The 22689-nt window shown below is 35.3% G+C and overlaps 2 protein-coding genes across 5 annotated transcripts in view; one reads left to right on the forward strand and one right to left on the reverse strand.

Annotated features, from left to right (window-relative positions):
• Positions 1-441: 441 nt before the first annotated feature.
• Positions 442-6092, forward strand: LOC120204807 (acetyl-coenzyme A synthetase, chloroplastic/glyoxysomal). The gene is made up of 18 exons (XM_039204824.1): positions 442-719; positions 955-1101; positions 1207-1362; positions 1448-1570; positions 1701-1869; positions 2390-2472; positions 2564-2665; positions 2744-2832; positions 2941-3031; positions 3612-3725; positions 4121-4197; positions 4316-4394; positions 4615-4683; positions 4763-4938; positions 5091-5147; positions 5276-5366; positions 5478-5576; positions 5691-6092. The coding sequence occupies exons 1-18, from the start codon at positions 516-518 to the stop codon at positions 5874-5876; spliced, it is 2112 nt and encodes a 703-aa protein (XP_039060755.1). The 5' UTR covers positions 442-515; the 3' UTR covers positions 5877-6092.
• A 15752-nt stretch (positions 6093-21844) lies between these two features.
• The window catches only part of LOC120204817, a 35359-nt gene continuing 34514 nt past the window's right edge, over positions 21845-22689 (reverse strand). For all 4 annotated transcript variants that reach the window (XM_039204849.1, XM_039204844.1, XM_039204837.1 and 1 more), the window contains exons 16-17: positions 22567-22605; positions 21845-22088 (exon numbers count right to left, since the gene is read on the reverse strand). In XM_039204849.1, the coding sequence (XP_039060780.1) occupies positions 21903-22088; positions 22567-22605 (225 nt within the window). In that variant the 3' untranslated portion in view covers positions 21845-21902. The remainder of the gene's footprint in view (positions 22089-22566; positions 22606-22689) is intronic.

Genomic DNA, 22689 nt, shown 5'->3' on the forward strand with positions numbered 1-22689 from the left:
GTAAACCCGAACAAAAACGGATGTCTACAAATTCCCTCCTTCATTAACCCTTAACGAATATGCGACATAGTAGATGGACTAAAATCGAGCGGAAGTTAACAACAAAGTGACTAAAATCGAACGGATCATATACCCTTAATTTTTAAATTATGACCAAAGTCAATAATACTAAAAACAGATAGGACTATTCTAACAGCTTACCCATGATAAAACTATAACTTCTTATTTTTTATTTTTTTGGAATGAATATATAAGCTTCATCTATATTTGTAATTTCAAATCCAAGAAGTCAACAATGGTGAGGCGGTTTGGCGTGAGAATTTATTCAAAAAATATAATTAAAAAATTAAGAAATTAAGAAAGAGAAAAACGATGACGATGAATATTTCCTCCCATCCCAGGAGACTCTTCCCACAGCATCTTCATGGTTATAAAAGAGATCGTCTCAAACAACAGTTGGATCATCATCACCATCATCATCATCCTGCAACAGGTGGACTAGACAAGTATCGGTCATGGCATCCTCCTCTCCCAACAAGCTGACCACCACCAACCATTTGAGACATGTCGAGTCCATGACCTCCTTCCCTTCCGGCGCCGGCAACATTTCCAATTTGAACGCCGTCATATTGGGCGAGGCGCTTGCTTCCGAGGAGAACGACTTGGTTTTCCCAAGCCATGACTTCTCTAGCCAGGCTCTCATTCCTTCTCCACACAAGGTTCCTTCTCATTTCTCTCTTATTGAATATGAAAAATGAATGATTATACCAAAACAAAATATTAGTATTGACGTGATTTTACTACATTTATTAGCATAACAGCAGTAGCAACTGTACATGAAAACATAAATGCGTTTTCATTTATTATTTCCCCGAGATTTAGCTCGTTCTGAGTAATTAATTTAATGATCTATGAGTCTGAAAAAGTTGTCTTTGTGGGGCGAGATGAGACCAGTATCTGGAGATGTACAAAAGGTCAATAGAGGATCCCGCTGGATTTTGGTCAGATATTGCCTTATCGGAGTTCTATTGGAAGCAAAAATGGGGAGATCAGGTCTACTCTGAGAATCTCGATGTCAATAAAGGAAATATCAAGATCGAGGTATTTCTCTCTATCCTCTTCCTTGTTCTTTCTTTTTTTGGATTTATTTAGTTTATCATTCGGATCAACGCTGGTTGGATCACTTTATTTTTGGGGGTTTACCAGTGGTTCAAAGGCGGGATCACCAATATATGCTACAATTGCTTAGATAGAAACATCGATGCTGGGTTTGGAGACAAAATCGCCCTTTACTGGGAATCCAGTGAACCTGGCTTTGATGCCCATTTGACTTACTCCCAGCTACTGCACCGAGTTTGCCAGGTTTCTTCAACTTTATATTAATTCTCCACATTTTACAACTTCTTCAATTGGAATCAAATCTGATTTATTGCTTTCTTCTCCGCAGCTCGCTAACTACCTGAAAAGTATTGGAGTTAAAAAGGGTGATGCCGTTATTGTTTATTTGCCTATGTTATTGGAACTCCCTATTACCATGCTTGCCTGTGCTCGCATAGGTGCAGTTCACTCGGTACACACCCCTTCTTGCACATAAATAGGATTAACAATGCAAAACAACCTACATACTAAGCTATAAGAGATTAATTTTTTAATTTCTATTTTTATTATTGAACAAATTCCCAACTCGTTTTCCCTTTTAGGTTGTATTCGCTGGATTTTCTTCAGATTCTCTTGCCCAACGAATAGTGGACTGCAAACCAAAAGTTGTTATTACGTGTAATGCTGTTAAAAGAGGCCCTAAGACCATCCATCTCAAGGACATTGTTGATGCTGCCCTTATTGAATCGGCCAAGAATGGAGTCTCCATAGGTTGGTTTACGTTAAGAAACCAGTATCTGATTTGAAGATGGTTTTCTCCATAGTAGTTCATGCATATTTAGAGTTTGGACTGGATCAAACCTATTTCCTCTGTTGAATCTTAGGTTTTTACTTAAGACAATGCATTGGAGCACTTATCTTTAACCTAAAATTTGTTTTTCATATCAATGAAAATCTTGGGCTACAATCTCCCCTTGTGCTACTGTTCCTTCTATTCGATTCAGAATGTTTTAATAGCTTAGAGTGGTTGCCAATTTTCCAAACATTCTTAATGGATAGTACCGTGTGCTAGCCAAATATGGTTTAACATAACTGATGTAGGGCAACATGTAGAGCATGATTGATGTTAATCAAGTTAGTAAGTACTTAGCATTTAACTACCAGCATACTGTGCTTTGCAATTGAACTACTAGTTCAAGTTGCTCCAATGATTACCATCACCAGTGGGACTATTTGATCAATTATTTATTTATTTGATTGTCTATTTACGACTATGTCTTCTTTTGAGCAGATGTATGCTTAACCTATGAAAATCAATCAGCATTGGAAAGAGAAAGCACTAAGTGGCAGGAAGGAAGAGATGTGTGGTGGCAGGTTAGTGTAAAATAGAGAAGAATTTGGTGATTCCAGTAACCATAATTTTTTATGGCCTTTTTCTTAGTTGTGGAGTGCTGATTTTCACTAGGATGTTGTCCCAAAATATCCTACTACCTGTGAAGTTGAGTGGGTTGATGCTGAAGATCCCCTTTTCCTATTGTATACTAGTGGGAGCACCGGGAAGCCAAAGGTATTCATTTTGCTTGGTTTAAGTATTTTATGTAGTTTCTCATTTTCCTTTTATTGTTCTAATTTGAACTATTTAAAGGGCGTACTCCACACAACCGGAGGATATATGGTGTACACAGCAACAACATTTAAATATGCATTTGACTACAAAGAGTCTGATATTTTCTGGTACTTTGGACACTCTGCACCCTTGATGTTTTGTGGAATTTATATATATATTTTTTTGTTTAGTAACCTCTTGATGTTGGGTCTTACTTGACATATCTTTTACTTTAGGTGCACAGCTGATTGTGGTTGGATTACTGGGCATAGTTACGTAACCTATGGACCCATGCTTAATGGAGCAACAGTTGTTGTATATGAGGGAGTAAGATTTCTCTGTCACTATTGACATAGAAAAATAGATTAGGCTTTCAAGATTGACTACTAATTCAGCTCTAAATATATCTTATGCTGAAAAATGTTTGTAATGTAACTATTGATTCCCTAAGATTATCATTGAGGACTGAGGAGAAAAACGTTTAATCCAACGTTAGAAAATGTTGGATGAAAGATTGTGGTGTATAGAAGGTTTGACATGTCTTTTGGTGTTTCTGGAAGTTCATCGATGAGCAACTAGGTAATAAAAACGTGTAGAATAAAATAATGACTATTTTAAGAATTTTTATAAAAATAAAAATAAAATGGTGGAAACTTAATAAAAGAATATTTATAATTTATTGTTTGCATCAATAATTTGTTGTTAATTTTAGAAATGAGTGTGAAATTTGTAACTGGAATAAACTAATATATTGCAGCATACCAGCATAGAAAATATTAAAATTTGAGTGTTGGAGATAGCAGCCATTAGTGAGTGCAAGAATATTTATGTCTTAAACCCAATATTTTGATTTCAATATTTTATAGATGTTGCCATGGATAGCAATGTTTCTGCATGTTCTATACAGGCCCCAAATTATCCTGATTCTGGAAGATGTTGGGACATTGTTGACAAATACAAGGTGACCATATTCTACACTGCACCCACATTGGTGCGCTCTCTCATGCGTGAGGGTGATGAGGCAAGATATATATCTCTAACCTTGTTTACACACTACAAATATTTGATTCAAAATGTTCATCAGTATTGTTGTAAATAAAAACAGCTCCTTGTTAGCTTATTTATGTTGGTATTTGACATCCAGATTTATAATTTCCATAGCTCCATTTTACTTTTGTGTTTGTTTTATCTTCCAATTCTGTCAACTAAAATTAGAGAAACTCCATTAAATTTTGCAAGAATCCAAGTATTTTGTTTAATTCTGGCATGACAGTTTACTTGCATGATATATGAAACTATATTTTGGCACGCAAAGAACTGTTTTGCTTTGGTTATTATGTTTTCGAGAGAATCCATTGAGTTCCCCTTGATGTATTTCCAGATTTTTTATCGATATTACTGTTATTGTGTTTGTAGTATGTTACACGCTACTCACGGAAGTCCTTGCGTGTCCTTGGAAGTGTTGGTGAGCCTATTAATCCAAGTGCTTGGAGGTTTGCAGCTTTAGATAACTCCTTTTGATTCAATAAGTTTTTTTTTTTACTTATTTTTTATCTCGTATGCATATGTAAAAAGGAATTGTGTAACCTAAAATGATCCTGGTTTTTGTAGGTGGTTTTTTAATTTAGTTGGAGGATCTAGGTGCCCTATTTCTGACACTTGGTGGCAAACTGAAACAGGTGGCTTTATGGTAAGTTTTTCCTTTATGTTAAGTATTTTGGTAGCATTTCCTGGAAGATACTCTGTAAAACATTTTTTCCTTAAATATCTTGGTGGATTTACCTATGCTATATGGGGCTATGTGCATATTTCAACTTTTGATTATTTTTTGGCTGATAACTTGGTTGATTTTATTCTTATTTATGTGCATATTTCAACCTTTTTATTGTTTTCCATATCTTAACTGGCAGATCACTCCTCTTCCGGGTGCCTGGCCACAAAAGCCTGGTTCTGCTACCTTTCCCTTTTTTGGAGTTCAGGTTTAGTGTAACTGTTACTGAAAATTAGTGCCTTTTCTTCTAAAATTTTCATTTATATTTTCTACTGGTACAACTGCAGCCTGTCATAGTGGATGAAAAAGGAAATGAGATTGATGGTGAGTGTACCGGTTATCTGTGTGTGAAAGGCTCATGGCCTGGTGCATTTCGAACTCTTTATGGTGACCATGAGAGATATGAGACAACATACTTTAGACCATTCCCTGGATATTATTTTACTGGTGATGGCTGCAGCAGGTATGATGGTCCTAACACTGAATTGCCTTTTTACTGGTCTGGATTTTTCTTTGTGCAGAATATTGGATTTTAATATGCATCTCTATATGTTTAGCCACTGACGGAATTCTAACCCAGGGACTAGCATTGAGTTACTGTCTTATTTGTTTCAGGGACAAGGATGGGTACCACTGGCTTACCGGAAGAGTTGATGATGTTATCAATGTTAGGTATACGAAGTTCTGCTGTTATCTGGAAAACAGCCAGCTTGTTGAATGTCTTCGCGTTCCTTAGCAATTAACTAAACAGACCTTCTCTTTCCTATTGCCTGTGAATGATGCAATCTTAATATTTGCAGTGGACATCGTATTGGCACAGCTGAGGTGGAATCTGCTCTAGTCTCTCATCCTCAGTGTGCAGAAGCTGCTGTAGTTGGTGTTGAGCATGAGGTATTCAAGTGGTCTGGTGTATCTGTTTAAGATTAACATACCAATAAGCCAAGACATATGCTTTGTAAGTCATAGCTATCTTTTTTTTTTTTTTTTTTTTGTTGCTGGTAGGTTAAAGGACAGGGCATATATGCTTTTGTTACTATTGTGGAAGGTGTTTCTTACAGTGAAGAGCTTCGGAAGAGCCTTATACTCGCAGTGCGAAATCAGGTTTGAACTTTAAAACCATTTCTCGAGAATCATGACGAGGAAATTGACACCTGCATTATCTTTGGTCTGAATTTTATAATCTAGTAGTCTAAAGATTATCCATTTGTGACACAGATAGGAGCATTTGCAGCACCTGACAAAATACACTGGGCACCTGGCCTCCCAAAAACGAGAAGTGGAAAGATAATGAGGAGGATTCTGAGGAAAATTGCATCCAGACAGTTAGATGAACTTGGAGACACTAGCACGTTAGCCGAACCTGGTGTAGTTGATCAGCTTATTGCACTTGCTGATTGCTGAAACAATTGCGGGTGTAGAAAGAACTCGGTCAGAGTCGAACAGTGTGGTTTGTGGTTCTTTGATCGCTTTCTTGCCATTTCTAGCTTGAGAGAGGAGCTGTTAATTTCTTCAATGTCTGTCTTTGGAGGTTGTACTTTAAACCATAGTGCGGTTGTTCATGTGATGCGGTGTGAGCTAGGTGATTGTAAACCGATGTACAATTCTACTCTGAAATAATCATCACACTAATAATTGTTACACGTATAAATTGGTATTTTGGAGCTAGATTTTGAATCTTGTTAATTTTGGATAGTAATTTGTTGCTGGAGAACTATCACAACTTTGATGGTTAAAATAGGATGAACAAGATTGAGGCTCAGATTGAATCATGTTTATCATAATAGAATCAAGTACGTGAAAATCGAAACGCACTTTACTTTAGAAAAAGTCAATAATGGAACTATCAAATTAAGCTATGTTCCAACTCAACAGCAACTACATATCAGGTTTTAGAGCTACAAATTTGGATTTAGATTGGGTTAAGTGGAAGGGTTCGAGTGATGGCTGCTACTCGACCAAAACTTTTAACAAGCTCATCTCCAAAATATTGTTTCTAAGTTTAATTGGGATAAAGTGGTATGGATTGGGCAGAAGTTGAAGCATTCATTTGGTTAATTCTGCATGGTCGTGTAATGAAGCAGGAAGTTTCATTAAACAATGACATTTTATGCTCACTATGCAAAGTTCATCCAGAAACGGTTAATCATTTATTCTTCTCGTGTCATTTTACATGGTGTATATGGACTTATTCGGCTGCTTATTGGGGACTTAATCTGGTTTTTCCACAAGGTCCTATTGCTTTTTTCATTACATGGCAGGCTGTTCTATGTTCATGAAGGCCTGAACCAACTTGGCTTCTCATCCCCTTTGCCACTATTTGGTCTATTTGGCTCACGAGGAATGAGGTCGTTTTTAATAATAAAATTCTGGATGTTTCTCAGCTGTTATTCATTGTTAAGTCCCGACTGGCTTGGTGGTTTAAAGCTAAACACTCTGATTGTCTTGCCTCCTTGGATAGTTGAGTCCCGACTAGTATAACGACTATGCGCTAGTCAGGTGTAGTCATGAGTGGCTGACCTTCGAAAGAGTGTTGATTGGGCACAGATTGGTATAGTGGGTAACTTATGTGCCTGAGAGTGTGGTGGTCGCAAAGTTGATTAGTTCCCTTTGCTGGTAGGGTGGTTCTGCGTGTGGATCTTTCCTTATTCTTGTGCTTGAGGCTCTTTTGTTCTGTTGGCTTTGAATGCGTGCGGATCTCCATTGTACTGTGGTCGTTTGATCCTTAAGACTCTCGAGGTTTAGGTCTTGGGTCAGTCGATGTGTTTATAGGTAGGTTCTAAGCTCCAAATGATGTGTTACTTTGGGTTATAGTGCAGGACCTTGGATTGTGTTTTCCGTTGATCAGATGGCCTAGGTGTTGGATCGTGCTACTCTCTTACTATCATATATGGTTCTCTAATCTCTGCTCACCCAATAGTTTTTGCTCTTAGGTGGAATTTGGCAAGGTTACATTGTGAGCAGGAGGCTGGTCATTGGTGTGGGTCATATTATGTTTTAATATGTTTTGTCGGGTTCTTAATAAAGATATGGACACTCTTTTCCCTTTCCGCTTTCTTGAAATAACATTGGCTCGATTGAGATATGAGGAACTTTTAACGAGATCCCTTTAATTTTCAGGAAAAAAAAATTATGATTTAATCTTGTTCTTGTCCTAATGGTCCATATCTTTCATCATTTATGGCTCCCATTCAAGCATTGATAGACCTACTCTGACATATGTAGTAGTTTAATCTGAAAGAGAGTGTGCAAAGGTAGAAGACAGATTCAAGGGTTCAGATTTCTAGCCTGATGGTACATGATGTGATGATAGATAAGATTGCTTCAAAGTTTTTAAAAATTTTAATGTAAATTTCTATATTTTTTTTACGTTTTAAATCAAGTCTAAGAAAATTTGATAGAATTGTTGTTTCGAGAATCCATGGTGGTTATGACTAATTTTCCAAGCACAGAACCATAGGGAATTGGGGTGGTTTTGCGGTGCGGCGTCTAAAAAACGGTTAATATACGGTGTGACCGGTTAAATAAGTGATCGGTTAAAATTTAGACCGATTATGGTATATTATTTAACCGGAAATATTATAAAGTACAATAACATACTAGGTAGCGCTTATATAATGTAATAGGTAGCGCTTATATTGACATATTTTATAAGTAAACCGATATATTTATACCGATAGCATTACAAATTTACCTATTACATTATAATATGCTGAAAGTGTCTATACTTTTTTATAAAAAAGATCGATACTTTTTTTAAAGTTATGTAATTTATGTTTCAATTTTTTAATAGTGTTTCATGTTTTCCACCTACAATATTAATTTAATAATTTCATTTGCACAAAAAATTATTTGATTGTTTTGATATTTTATAAAATATTATTTAGTATTTAAATTTAACAATATTAACCAAAGATAATAATAAATATGTAATATATGTTTATTGTTTTTAATTTAATAATAATATATACCGTAACGTAAAAAATAAATCATTAGACGCCTATAATTACTAAATTAATATCTTAAAACTCACTCAAAAGATGTACATACCTAAATATGTAGTTATTGTACATACATAAATTTAATGATAATATACTTGTAGTTATTGTACATACCTAAATATGTACTGCGAATTTAATGTTGTACCCACCCTTTAACTACCACTACCACATCCTATTGAAAGCAGCACGACTGAAACGTGTTCAAAATGAACCTTTGCTTATATCTCCATCAACTCCTGGACCACTGAACTTGCACAACAAAATTTTTGTCATGGATAATACTGATATAGACAATGTTAAGCCAACCGAGGAATGCCATCAAGTACATAATGTTGATGAATCTGACAGATTGGTTGGTCAGCTCTTCTGTTCACGTGATCAAGCTTGGTACTTTTACAAGGGATTCGTACGGGAACATGGGTTTAGTGCACGTAAGGGAACAACACGGCTTGACGTGGAAGAGAATGTGAAGACACAAGTTTTTTGTTGTTCCAAAGAAGGGTTTCGAGTATCAAAAGTCAATATTGTTGATCGTCAACGTGCTCATACGCCAGTCACAAGAACAGGATGTAAGGCTAGAGTCGTAGTTACAGCAACAAATACAAACGATCAGTGGGTTATAAGTAAGTCTGATCAGAAACATAATCATGCATTGTGCACACCTGCTATGACACCATTTATGCGTTCTAATAGAGCTGTAAGTAAGGCTGATATCGATGAGGCAACAACATTGAAAGAGGTCGGTGTTGGCACGTCACAAGTAATGAACTATTTAACGCAGCAGGCAGGGGGCTATCATAATGTTGGATTTACACATAAAGACCTCTACAATGCACTTCAAAGAGGTAAAGCAAAGGAAATCGTCGATGGGGATGTGAATGCGCTTATTGCCTACTTTGATTATAAGAAACATGATGATCCCGTGTTTTTTATGACATACTCGGTAGACGAATCGGAGGCATTGTATAATCTTATTTGGTCGGATTCTACATCGAGATCGGATTACACATGCTTCGGTGATGTAATTGCGTTCGACACAACGTACAAAGATAATTTGTATGGTCGACCAATTATGCCTATTGTTGGTGTCAATCATCACCATAACACAATTGTGTTTGCCACTGCCATAATCGCTGACGAGACGTCTCAATCTTTCGAGTGGGTGCTACAGAATTTTTTAGAAGCCATGATGAATAAATCACCTATTTCCGTTGTAACCGATGGGGATAGGGCAATGCAGAGGGCTATCAAATCTGTTATCCCTTATGCTAAGCACATATTATGTTCTTGGCATCTTTCTCGCAATGCACAAGCTAACATTGGTGACCCAAAGTTTACAGCAGCATTCTCAAAATGCATGGCTTCCTGGTGGACAACCAAGGAATTTGATATTCAATGGCGTTCGGTTGTTTCAAAATTCAACGTCCAAAAGCATCCATGGGTGATTGAGAAGGGAAATACACGACACTTATGGGCACAAACATATCTAACCGGTCATTTCTTTGCCAATATTCGCTCAACACAAAGGTGCGAGTCTATGAATGCTTCACTAGCTATTGCACTGAAACACAAGAAGACATATTCACTCAACATATTTAGCGTATGAACGAGTTGAAAGCGGATTACTTAAGTTCCCATACGAAGCCCTTCCAGATCACAAAACTGGTCGACCTTGAAAGCCATGCCGCTGCGATTTTTACCCGCGAATCTTTTCGTGTGTTCCAAGATGAACTTATACGGGAGACATTGTACCGGATTGAGGCAGAGATTAAGTCCTTATCAGAATGTCAACATTATATTTGTCAAAGTACGTAGAAAAAAATAGGAAATTTGAAATTAGTTTTGATTCTCGTACGAAAACTCTAATTTGCTCCTGCAAAAATTCGAGACCGTTGGACTTCTGTCGCCATCAACTTCACATTTTGAAGCAATTGATACACATATTTGCCCGGGACTTTGATTCAAAGTAGGTGGACTAATGATACGAAGGCTTCTGCACCCAGCTATGTTGATTTGAATGTGTCTCCAGAAGTGATGCAAATGGCAAGGTTCGCTGCTCTTCGTTCAACGTCAAGTAGGTTATGCTACATTGCATCAAAGACAGACGAGTCTTTCAAAACCGCAAGAGATGAGATGAAAAAAACTAATAAAAGAATTAGAAAACTCGTTTGGTTTGAATGATTCAATCAACCAGAGCATTGTAGTAAACAATGTTCGTGACCCTCAACGAAAACAACGCAAGCGAAAAGAAGTGCCGAAGAACAAGGTCGAGAAGAAAATTAGGCGATGTGGGTACTGCAACGGTGAGGGACATAACAAACTAACATGTCCTCAAGTCAAGCTCAGTTTGAGTACAAGCACACAGCCTACATCAACTGATTTTTTCGAAGACGAAATGGAATGACAACGATCTCCATATATCGTAAGTATCAACATGACTCCTATTGTATGTACATATAAATATTTTGAATGAAGGAAGAAAAACCGCGTTACTTAAAATTACCGACACAATATTAAAACGTGTCGATATAGGTTGTAAGACCTATTCGCTCATAAAACCGGTATATTTATACCGGTTATATTACAAAATTATCTATTACATTATAATTATGGGTTCCGATTTGTAAATGTCGACACTTTTTGACAATGTATCGACACATTTTTCTTCCAATCTGGACATAAAGTTCCAACACAATATTAGAAAGTGTCGATATAGGTTGTAGACCTATTCGCTCATAAAACCGGTATATTTATACCGGTTATATTACAAAATTATCTATTACATTATAATTCTGGGTTCCGATGTGTAAATGTCGACACTTTTTTAAATGGTATCGACACATTTTTCTTCCAATCTGGACATAAAGTACCGACACAATATTAGAAAGTGTCGATATAGGTTGTAGACATATTCGCTCATAAAACCGGTATATTTATATCGGTTATATTACAAAATTATCTATTATATTATAATTCTGGGTTCCGATTTGTAAATGTCGACACTTTTTGACTGTATCGACACATTTTCTTCCAATATGGACATAAGTACCGACACAATATTAGAAAGTGTCGATATAGGTTGTAGACCTATTCGCTCATAAAATCGGTATATTTATACAGGTTATATTACAAAATTATCTATTACATTATAAATCTGGGTTCCGATATGTAAATGTCTACACTTTTTTAAATGGTATCGACACATTTTTCTTCCAATCTGGACATAAAGTTCCGACACAATATTAAAAAGTGTCGATATAGGTTATAGACCTATTCGCTCATAAAACCGGTATATTTATACCGGTTATATTACAAAATTATCTATTACATTATAAATCTGGGTTCCGATGTGTAAATGTCGACATTTTTTTAAATGGTATCGACACATTTTTCTTCAAATCTGGACATAAAGTTCCGACACAATATTAAAAAGTGTCGATATAGGTTGTAGACCTATTCACCCATAAAACCGGTATATTTATACCGGTTATATTACAAAATTATCTATTACATTATAATTCTGGGTTCCGATGTGTAAATGTCGACACTTTTTTAAATGGTATCGACACATTTTTCTTCCAATCTGGACATAAAGTTCCGACACAATATTAAAAAGTGTCGATATAGGTTGTAGACCTATTCGCTCATAAAACCGGTATATTTATACCGGTTATATTATAAAATTATCTATTACATTATAATTTTGGGTTCCGATGTTTTTTCAATCGACACTTTTTTAAATGGTATCGACACATTTTTCTTCCATTCTGGACATAAAGTACAGACACAATATTAAAAAGTGTGAAAACTTTGTTGTGGATATCATCGAAAACAATGCTATAGTCATGTGTTTCGATACATTTGCAAGCAGATGTAAAATACATTAGAATTGATTTCAACAATCCTCAAATGTATATGTACACATAAAAGCAAATATGGAATTAATAAAAATATACACACAATAATCACACCAAAATATAAATACACAAGAATGTTCAAATAATGTACCGACAAACAAAATTAATCCGATGAAAAAGGGTTATTTCTAACGAAGTCCGGAACATTAGAGGCCTTCAACAATTTTCCAATACTCTCGTATGTTTCCGCCTTTTTCGAGGACATACATAAATAATTTTAACTATCAAACTAATGAGGTGCAATTTTACTAACAATAAACTAAATTCGCATAAGCATGAATAAATTTGTGTCATACCTAGAGCATTGTCGTTCGAATGGGAAGCAGAGTCAAAGGTATGTGGACATGTAATTGTATTTCTATATAAACACATAAGTTGTTAAAATAATCAATGTCTGAACACTTGTTCAACTGGAAAAACATATTGCATAAATGCAACTTACCGGATTATAAATCATTTTTTCCGTTGAATCATCGACCAAAAGTGTATTTAGCTCGTTAAAATCTGGACACGCGTTCCAAACATCATTGAGATCTTTACAGTAGGTAACAGAATCGTATGTTTTGCATTTTTTTTGATCCTGTTCACAAACAGTCGAACATAAATATGTAGGAATCATAGACAACGAAAAGTCAGCAAACTGTAATGACATTCATCTTACCCACACGAATAGAAAATGCTCAGAAAATACAAGTAGTTTCTCAAGTACACGGTCGACGTTATGCCTGAGATTGTAATCAAGTTTGAATGTTAACATTCAAATGTATATTAACGATTTTGACTACAGTAATTCAATTGTTCCAAAAATGTTCTAACCTCATCTTTGAAGACCAAAGGGCAACAACAAAATTGTCGACACAAAATTGCATAAATTCAAATAATCCTCTTCTGATGACAACATCTACAACATGAAGAAAATAAGATTAAAGTTCTACGCTTATATGTTAAAATAATGGATACAAAAGAATATAATTAAAACCTGAAGGCAGTCTTGGGATGTAGGCAAGGACACCATTGAGATCAAAAATTAAAAGTTTTCTTGAAGGCGGCGTTGCAGACACGATATACTTGTTTGGATCATCATCATCATCATCATCATCATCGTCATCATCTTCATCGTCAGCTTCATCGTCGTCATCATCGTCATCTTCATCGTCAGCTTCATCTTCATTGACCGCTTGGTTGTCCACATCTGTTAAAAGAAAATAAAATACAGTTCAGAACGTGTAAATGTTTAGAAACATAAATAATGAATTACCTAACTCGTTTGATGTTGTTAACGTAATTCGTTACGTAGCATGGAGACTTCATGTTGCAATGATGAAATATCAGATCACATTCCACTCACAAGGGAATCAATATGCTCCCGAAAATTGACCATGTATTCCATCACGGTCTTAATTGTGACATCCTCTGCAACTGGAGCTTCTTCCATCATTGCGTCTCCACTTGGTTGCTCTTCTTCATGGCCAACGGGGTCCATTTTCTCCCTCTCTTGATCTAATCCGACCTCCTTGACACGCTTCCAACCGATTTTTTCAACAAAATCATATCCCGCTTTTTTAATAAATACCATGTCAATCTTGCGGGTTAATCGAACAGGGGCGTCATGCGAAAAATCAAATTCCTTATTCTTCAACAGATGGGTGATGACACATCCATATGGTAGTGTAGTTGAAATTGTTGCTCCCTTTGTGACCATATATACAATTGTATTAAATATGAGTTTTGCAATGTTTGGAGCCGTTTTGGATTTATACTTTGCTATCCACCAATAATCGCTGTCTCGAAGCGTTGAATGTTTTCCCCCACTAGGCCGGATATACCATGTGAGCATTTTGTGAAACACTCTCGACTCTACATCGAGATGAATTGGGCTATTTCTAGCAACCCGTTTAATTGTAGACCAATCTTCACCATTTTCATCTGAATCCCCTTTATTCGCTACACCTAAACCCTCCGAAATAGTTTCTGGAGAGATATATATATATCCTTCCCCATGACATGTGTATTAATTCCTATTATATTAGTCTTATTAGGCTCGTGCTGTAAGGAATCATTGTTGTAGAAGACTCTAACTAGGTTGGGATAATATCTTGGTTCTACACCAAGGAATTCAAGCCAACCCCAAGATGTAAATATGGATTTAAAACTAAATGCATATTTATCATCAAACAAGAAACCCAGGTCAATGACACGTTCGGGACGAATCTTCCTTACTTTAAAACTCGTCTGCCATCTTTGTTTCTCCATATCGGATCTAAAGTTCAGAGTTTCGAAGGACCTGATTTCCTCAGAAGAATCGTTTACAGAAGGAGGTTGTGGTTGAGAAGAATTGGGTTGAGAAGAGCTTTGAGAAAGACCGCGCTTCTGACGCTGACGTTTTGGAGCCATTTTGGTTGGATGCTATTACAATGGAACACAAACACATTCAGGAAAAAAAATGCAATATAGAAATCAATTAAACCCATAAAATATCGATAAATTTACCTGAATAGCTGATCGTCACTTATGATAACGCTAGAAGAAAGAGGAAGAGTTATCTTCTGCCTGCTTGCCTTTATATTTAGGGTTTTTTGATTTAGATTATATATAGTGAACGGTGGAAAAACACTATACGACAAAACATTAAACAGTGTCGATACATATTATATACCAATTCTCTCATAAAACCGGTATACTTGTACCGGTTAGATTGAAAAATTACATATTACATTGTACTTTTGGTTTTCGATGTTTTTGGGATCGACACTTTCTATATATGGATCGACACTTTATGGTTGCACCATGTTTTCCATTCATTCTGGACCAAAAATATCGACACAAACTAAACAAGTGTCGACAAATTATTTAGACATATTCTCTCATAAAACCGGTATACTTGTACCGGTTAGATTGAAAAATTACATATTACATTATACTTTTGGTTTTTGATGTTTTTGGGATCGACACTTTTTATATATGGATCGACACTTTATGGTTGCACCCTGTTTTCCATTCATTCTGGACCAAAAATATCGACACAAACTAAAAAAGTGTCGACACATTATTTAGAAATATTCTCTCATAAAACCGGTATACTTGTACCGGTTAGATTGAAAAATTACATATTACATTATACTTTTGGTTTTCGATTTTTTGGGATCGACACTTTTTATATATGGATCGACACTTTATGGTTGCACCCTGTTTTCCATTCATTCTGGACCAAAAATATCGACACAAACTAAAAAAGTGTCGACACATTATTTAGACATATTCTCTCATAAAACCGGTATACTTGTACCGGTTAGATTAAAAAATTACATATTACATTATACTTTTTGTTTTCGATGTTTTTGGGATCAACACTTTTTATATATGGATCGACACTTTATGGTTGCACCCTGTTTTCCATTCATTCTGGACCAAAAATATCGACACAAACTAAAAAAGTGTCGACACATTAGTTAGACATATTCTCTCATAAAACCGGTATACTTGTACCGGTTAGATTGAAAAATTACATATTACATTATACTTTTGGTTTTCAAAGTTTTTGGGATCGACACTTTTTATATATGGTTCGACACTTTATGGTTGCACCCTGTTGGCCATATTGTAAATTTGCCTTTTACTTTAAAGTATCAACATGACCCTTAATGTGTATAAGAAACATGTACAACAACATACTGCTAACTTTTCTCATCTCATTCATAATTATATTCACATATAAAATTATAAATCGTATACAAAATTATAAATCTTATACAAAATTAACCTTACATTTACATCATTGCATCCTTTTGTTATTCTTATGTATCATGGCAGCTTTTGTTATCTCATGTCTTCGTTCATTTTGATTGTGGCTTACGAGATCGTTTAATATTCATGATCAATCCCACTCTCCAACAACCTATATTCAAATTGTCAGAACGTTAAGTATTGTAAACTACAGCATTCAATCTACGACTTTTAACAATTTTACCACAAACGAATTTTTCTTTCCACTTACAAAATCACCAGTTGCCCCTGTAGAACCGATCGATTCCATCCACATCATCACATACATGTCGCAATCATGTCTGTTACAAAATTTGAAAACCACACATGTCAATTATGATGAATACTGCATAAATTAAGCTTTCTATTTGTGATAACATCTCATACCCATTCAATTGCTTATTCTTCTTATGCTCCACAAATTTGAAATTTTTCAAGGGATACTTTCCTAGAGATCCACAGGATTCAACCCAAATGTGTTTCTTATTATAAGAATCTAATATTTTAATCTGCATTAAAATAGAAGAAGTTATGATCCAAAAAAATTATGCATTATAATTTACATAATGTCATTTCATACATACATACATACATACCAATCTCTTAGCATCCTTCTCTCTCTGTTTAGCTGCTTCAGTTGTAAACATACTATCATATATTGTTGCAACACGATCTACCATATCCAACACCAACATATACCAATGTGAATTATGGTAGTTTATTGTGATCATGATCTGCAACAAATTTCACACCCAATTTGATAAAATTCAACATTCTATATCCGAAAACATCATTTGCAATTGGTATGGTGTCTTACCTTCTCACAGTCGGTGAATTTCACATAGTTATTCAATATGGGACCCCAGAAGGTAGCAATACTCTCAACACTTTCTTTGCTGTTGGCATCCAACGCCTGTTGCTGCAATTACGCAACAAACATTATTAATTTACCGTCTATAACACTACTTATCTCCATTTATTAATTTAACTCACCGCTAAGTGGTATGGAAGATAGCCAATCCTCCGGAGTGACTTCTGAGAATCGTAGCATACTGTCCAGGCGAGCAAATCAATAACCTAACAAAATTAATTACACAATCAGAACATATTCAATAAGTTTTAACATTTTCTACTTTCTACTTACCACACGACTAACCCATTCCGTAGGCTTCAACGTTGCAACGTCGTATACACTAGCGAATTGATTTCCCATTGAGATTACAGAATATCTGTATGAATCATTAGGATTAATATGTTGTCATGAAATATTTAAATATAACTCACAAAGCAATATATTTCACTTACTCCGATTCTAACTCACTATTCCATAAATAATCACAAATTGCAGCTTCGATGTCATCAATTCCGCTTGGAATATCCACTTTTTCAACCTACAATTTTGCATACAAATTTTTGTCACAACAACATAATAAAAATCAAATTAAGTTTTCTTTTATTCAACTTACCTTCTGCTTCTTCTTCTAGGGTGCAGGACATTCCGAATCCAAATCTGCTGCTATAACACTCTCCGGTGTATAAATGACATCGACTTCCTTCCTCCTCATTTCTTCCATCTCTTCTTCTTCCTCCTCCCTCTTTTCTTCTTCATATTTTTTCAGTTCATCGTATTTTTTTTCTACACAGCTCTTCATCTCTTTTATTTCACCCTTCAATTGATCTCCTTCATCCAAGTATTTATCAACCACCCCCCTTCACCCCCGTAAGTTCACTCCTAAATTCCACAACCTCCTTCACCACTCCCTCAAATTTTTCACCCGTCACCATCTTAATATCACCCCTTAACACCCCAACTTCTTTCACCACTTCACCCCTCAACACCTCTACTTCTTTCACCACTCCATCTATTTTTCCTTCCACTACCCCCTTATGCCTCTCAAGTGTATCTTCGACTCTCTCAAGTTTCTCTTCGACTCTATCAAGTTTCTCTTCGACTCTTGATTGTCTTTGCATGATATCAAATTGGATTTTTTTGATATCAGCCAATTCAGACATCAAAATGTCGAAGTTACTATGTTTTCCCTCACCGTCATCCCCCAAAACAACCATCCCTCCTTTCTTCTCCTCTGCCTCCTCTACATCCTTGCCAATAACCTTCAAAATTAAATTACAATATTAAGACATTGATTATATTCTTAATATTATTTAATTACATTTATTACCCTTTCTTGCTTCTTCGCTCTATCCAACTTCAACTTCACCATCACTCTAACCACCTCTTCCTTCCCCCATGCACGGATGCGTGCCACTCCGGTTCTTTCATAAGCCGGCACTGCCTCACAGCCCGACCAAAAATCGAACAGTGCAACCTGCATTTATAATAAAATTTATATTTTTATATAAAAACACAAAAAAAGTTCTTCAACTCATTTACCTCTAAGATTGCTATGCACCCTTTGAGGTATCTCTGGCTGCCCTTTTTAAAGGTGATTATTGATTCAATCAATATCGAATGGATATATTCAGCCCAATTGAATTCACCCTTCAAGCCTTCATCACAAATGAGCTTCATATGTTCCTTGTTCGTTGACGTATTACCCGTTGGACAAAGAAAGATACCGATAAGGTATAATAGAACTCTGGCCTTCAGCTCATCCCCAACGTAAGATCCACTTTTTATTTCCTCTTCAATTTCAGCATATGTCACCTTATGCTTCAAACCATATTTGGAGGCAAGTGCTTTCCAGTCCTTACTCTTACAGACTTCTACAACACTTTTGCCTTCATTTTCTACCCCCAATACGGCTGCAGCACATGGGATCCCGAGAGGAAATGAAAAATCACCATACTTAGCAATACATTGTCTGACATCAAATTGCGCCATCAAGGATCGACACAATTCTCTCCGAATAGGTCGATCCCTTACTCCTACCAACGATCCAAAACCTATTTCTCCCAGCACATTCAACTGACCCTTCTCCTTAAGGTGTTTAATTAATAAATTCACCCTTTTAATGCTGCATCTTGTCGACACTTCCTACATTTTTTAACAATATATAATGTTATAGTTCTTATATATTTTGTATGAACGTATTTACAAGTTTAATGAATACCTTATTTTCATGTGCTTTCCTCCGTTCTTTGTATTCTTTACTATCATTCCTTGACTGTGTGATGTAAGGTTCCTTTTCAGCATCACTCATTGAATTCCATTTGGACCTCACATCTTTTGTCACCTAATATTAAACATAAACGTTTCTTAATCAATACATTAACACTAAATACTACTCAATGTCAATTTCATTTTACATATCGAACCGCTCTGTGCGCCATCTTCCTTCATCCTTTTGCATTCGGCCATACTGTCAACATTTAAAATTTGTAATCAATTTAAAGTTTATCGATACTTTAATCCAATTACCATTTCAACAATAATAACAAAAAGACATTGATACTTACTAGAAGTACATATATCCACCCTTTGGTTGCTTTCGAGTCTCGGCCTCAATTTCAAAGTCATCTGCTCCACCAACAATTTTCCAACCCATTGACTCCATTTTTCCTTCATATATCAGTTTACGCAAATCAAATTATTTTGTTACATACACTTTATTCAATATACAAATATAGATAACTACTCTTGTGGTAAAACGGTTTTCTTCAAAAGAATTTGAATGGCCACACCAAAATGTGTCGGCACATTTATACAACCTATAATATATCATTTTCTACCTATAATATTTAATAAAAATATCGACATTTATATTTTTCCTTGAATATCACTTTCTACCTGCAATCGGTCTCAAATGCTTCTTTACTCCAAAACCCCAAACAATACATAAAAACCCTATTACGATTACTGTAATAATAATAAAAAATTAGGGTTTCGACAACATACTTTTTGATTCGACTGCAGCAACAAACAAACAAACTTCGCTTTAGAAACGCCTTCTGAAATGCAACAACAATTACGCTTCGATTTCAAAAACTCGTCCGTTCTATCTATTTTCAGAGGATATTTAGCTTATATTTTCATCGGATATGTTATTTATATTTAATCGATACAAATACAAAAGTGTCGATACTTTTATGTCAGGTGTCGATACTTTCGAAAGGATAATTACCTATTTCTTTGAAAGTGTCGATAATTTATTACACGTACTTACGAAAGTATCGACACTTTCAATATATCCGGTATCATTTTACCGGTTTTATCATTTTGATACCTGTTTTATCCTATTTTTACCTGTTATATCGTTGTGGATCGATATATTTTTTTAAAGTATCGACACATTATAGGCGCTAAAACTGCTTCTCTTTTAAATTCACAAAGTGTCGATCCTTATATAAAGTATCGACACTTTCAATATATCCGGTAAAGTTTTACCGGTTTTATCATTTTCTTACCGGTTTTATCATATTTTTACCTGGTATATCGTTGTAGATCGATACATTTTTTAAAAGTATCGACACTTTATAGGACTTAAAACTGCTTCTCTTTTAAATTCACGAAGTGTCGATCCTTATATTAAAGTACCGACACTTTAAATGTATCCGGTAGCGCTTTACCGGTTTTATCATTTCAATACTGGTTTTGTCATAGTTTTACCTGTTATATCGTTTTGGATCGACACATTTTTAATTTGGATCGACACAAACCGACAAGTTAAGTTTGCCGATTGCACAATTTTTTAATATTTCTTCATGACTTAGACCTACTACATTATTATTGGACAACATTTCCGGTAGCGCTAAACCGAATTTGTTAAATATCTTTTAATGTATCCGGTAACGCCGTATATTAGCCGTATATTAACCCGCCTTTCATGAGACATTCCCTAGGGAATTGTCAGTTACAGCGGATGATTCTTCAAAGGTCATATGGTTCAAAGGAATTAGTAGTTGAAAAAAAATCGGACTACCTCTCAAATGTGATCTCGGCTTATAACTATGAAATTAGTGAGTAAAGGTTGCGAGTTATTGGCTTACATTATGGATATAAATGGGTCAACGTTTGATCGAATCGAATAAAATAATTTTGAGTTATTCGAATTAAAACAAATCTTTTTTTTATAGCTTAAATATAATCAAAATCTTTTCAAGCCAAATTATTCTAAATTTAATGTCTAATATTATGATATTATTTAATTCCAATTTAGATAGATTTTTATGACATACAATAGATATGTATTTCATATGATATACAAATATCATATAAAGTTGATCATCTCAACTCAAATTTAAAAATCAATCTATTAATTACTAAAACTTCTAAGTTATATACGAGTTATATTTAAATTATTTAAATTCTATTTTATATCTCGACTTAAATTTTAATTTTTTTAGTCAAGTCATATTTGTAAAATTACAAGTCAAGTCAGTTTGAGTCAAAAAAATTAATTTTAGAGTCAAATCAAGTTTTGTTCACCGATACCAATTTATTGAGTCTAGGGCTATAGTATAAATAATTATTTTCCTTTTATTTCATTTCTTCCCACATTACAGAGACTAAATTAACCCTCCACAACATTCAAATTCTCAATTGAAGAATATTAAGCAAATGGGGATAGTTATTATATTATGTTGCAGATAAATGTACATAATACAAATTCCCATACAACATACATCTTTGCCTTGCACTATTCAGTTCATAATCATGCATCACATCCATGGTGATAACTTCAAATCATCGTTGCGTCGACACAATGACGAGCAAAGAAAAAATTCAGATTCTAACCAATGCTGCCTATGGGATCTATGGTGTTTATTTACAGAAACCAGTTTCAACATTCTTACAAAAAGAAGGTACTTGTAGGGCTTGCAAAGAAATGTCTGCGGCATACCAACGTTGATTCTCTACAGCTACTCCCAAGTAGGGTTGCCAAAAGGGCAGGAGGACCGGTACCTGTCGTTTGAAGCATCTTCTTCACGACGAGGTGTCTATCCAATATCATCAATTCCAGCAGCTTTCTACAACTCTACAGAAAGTTAAGAGATGTGCATTAAAAATTTACGCTTTCATGTCAGACAAGCATATTAATAAGGCAAATATTACTGGTTGTCTGCATACCAAAATATCGTGGACTCGATACATGTTTGATATAAATTTTGGCTATTTTCTCATATTGTTAAACCTTTTTGTTTGTGTGAGCGTTGGGGATGGGGGTAAGTATACCCCCTAAGAGCTTACTTCGCCACCATGACAAAGTAAAATCAGGTCTCACAAAAACAAGAGAGTTCTAAATCCATATTGGAACTACCATGATTGCAAGTTGGCAGAAAAAAATCAAGTCTAACCGTGCAAAATATTTGTCCAAAAACCTAATTCATTTACTATATGATGAGCATCAATTATCCATTTTCCCATCTTAGCTCTCAGGGTTGATGCAAGGCATTCTATATAATGGAATACAAGATTCCACCTTCAACCTCGAGAAGAAAAATATAACAGCATACCTGGGGATTTAGTACATCCATCCGGCGGATGATATCCTCCTGGTTCAATGATTGAAGAAAAGAACAAAATAGAAGTCAGAAATGCATATGATAGAAAAACACATTCGTTGTTAACACCCCACC

The sequence above is a fragment of the Hibiscus syriacus genome, unplaced genomic scaffold (assembly GCF_006381635.1).
Source record: "Hibiscus syriacus cultivar Baekdansim isolate YM2019G1 unplaced genomic scaffold, ASM638163v2 tig00000340_pilon, whole genome shotgun sequence".
Classification (NCBI taxonomy): Eukaryota; Viridiplantae; Streptophyta; class Magnoliopsida; order Malvales; family Malvaceae; genus Hibiscus; species Hibiscus syriacus.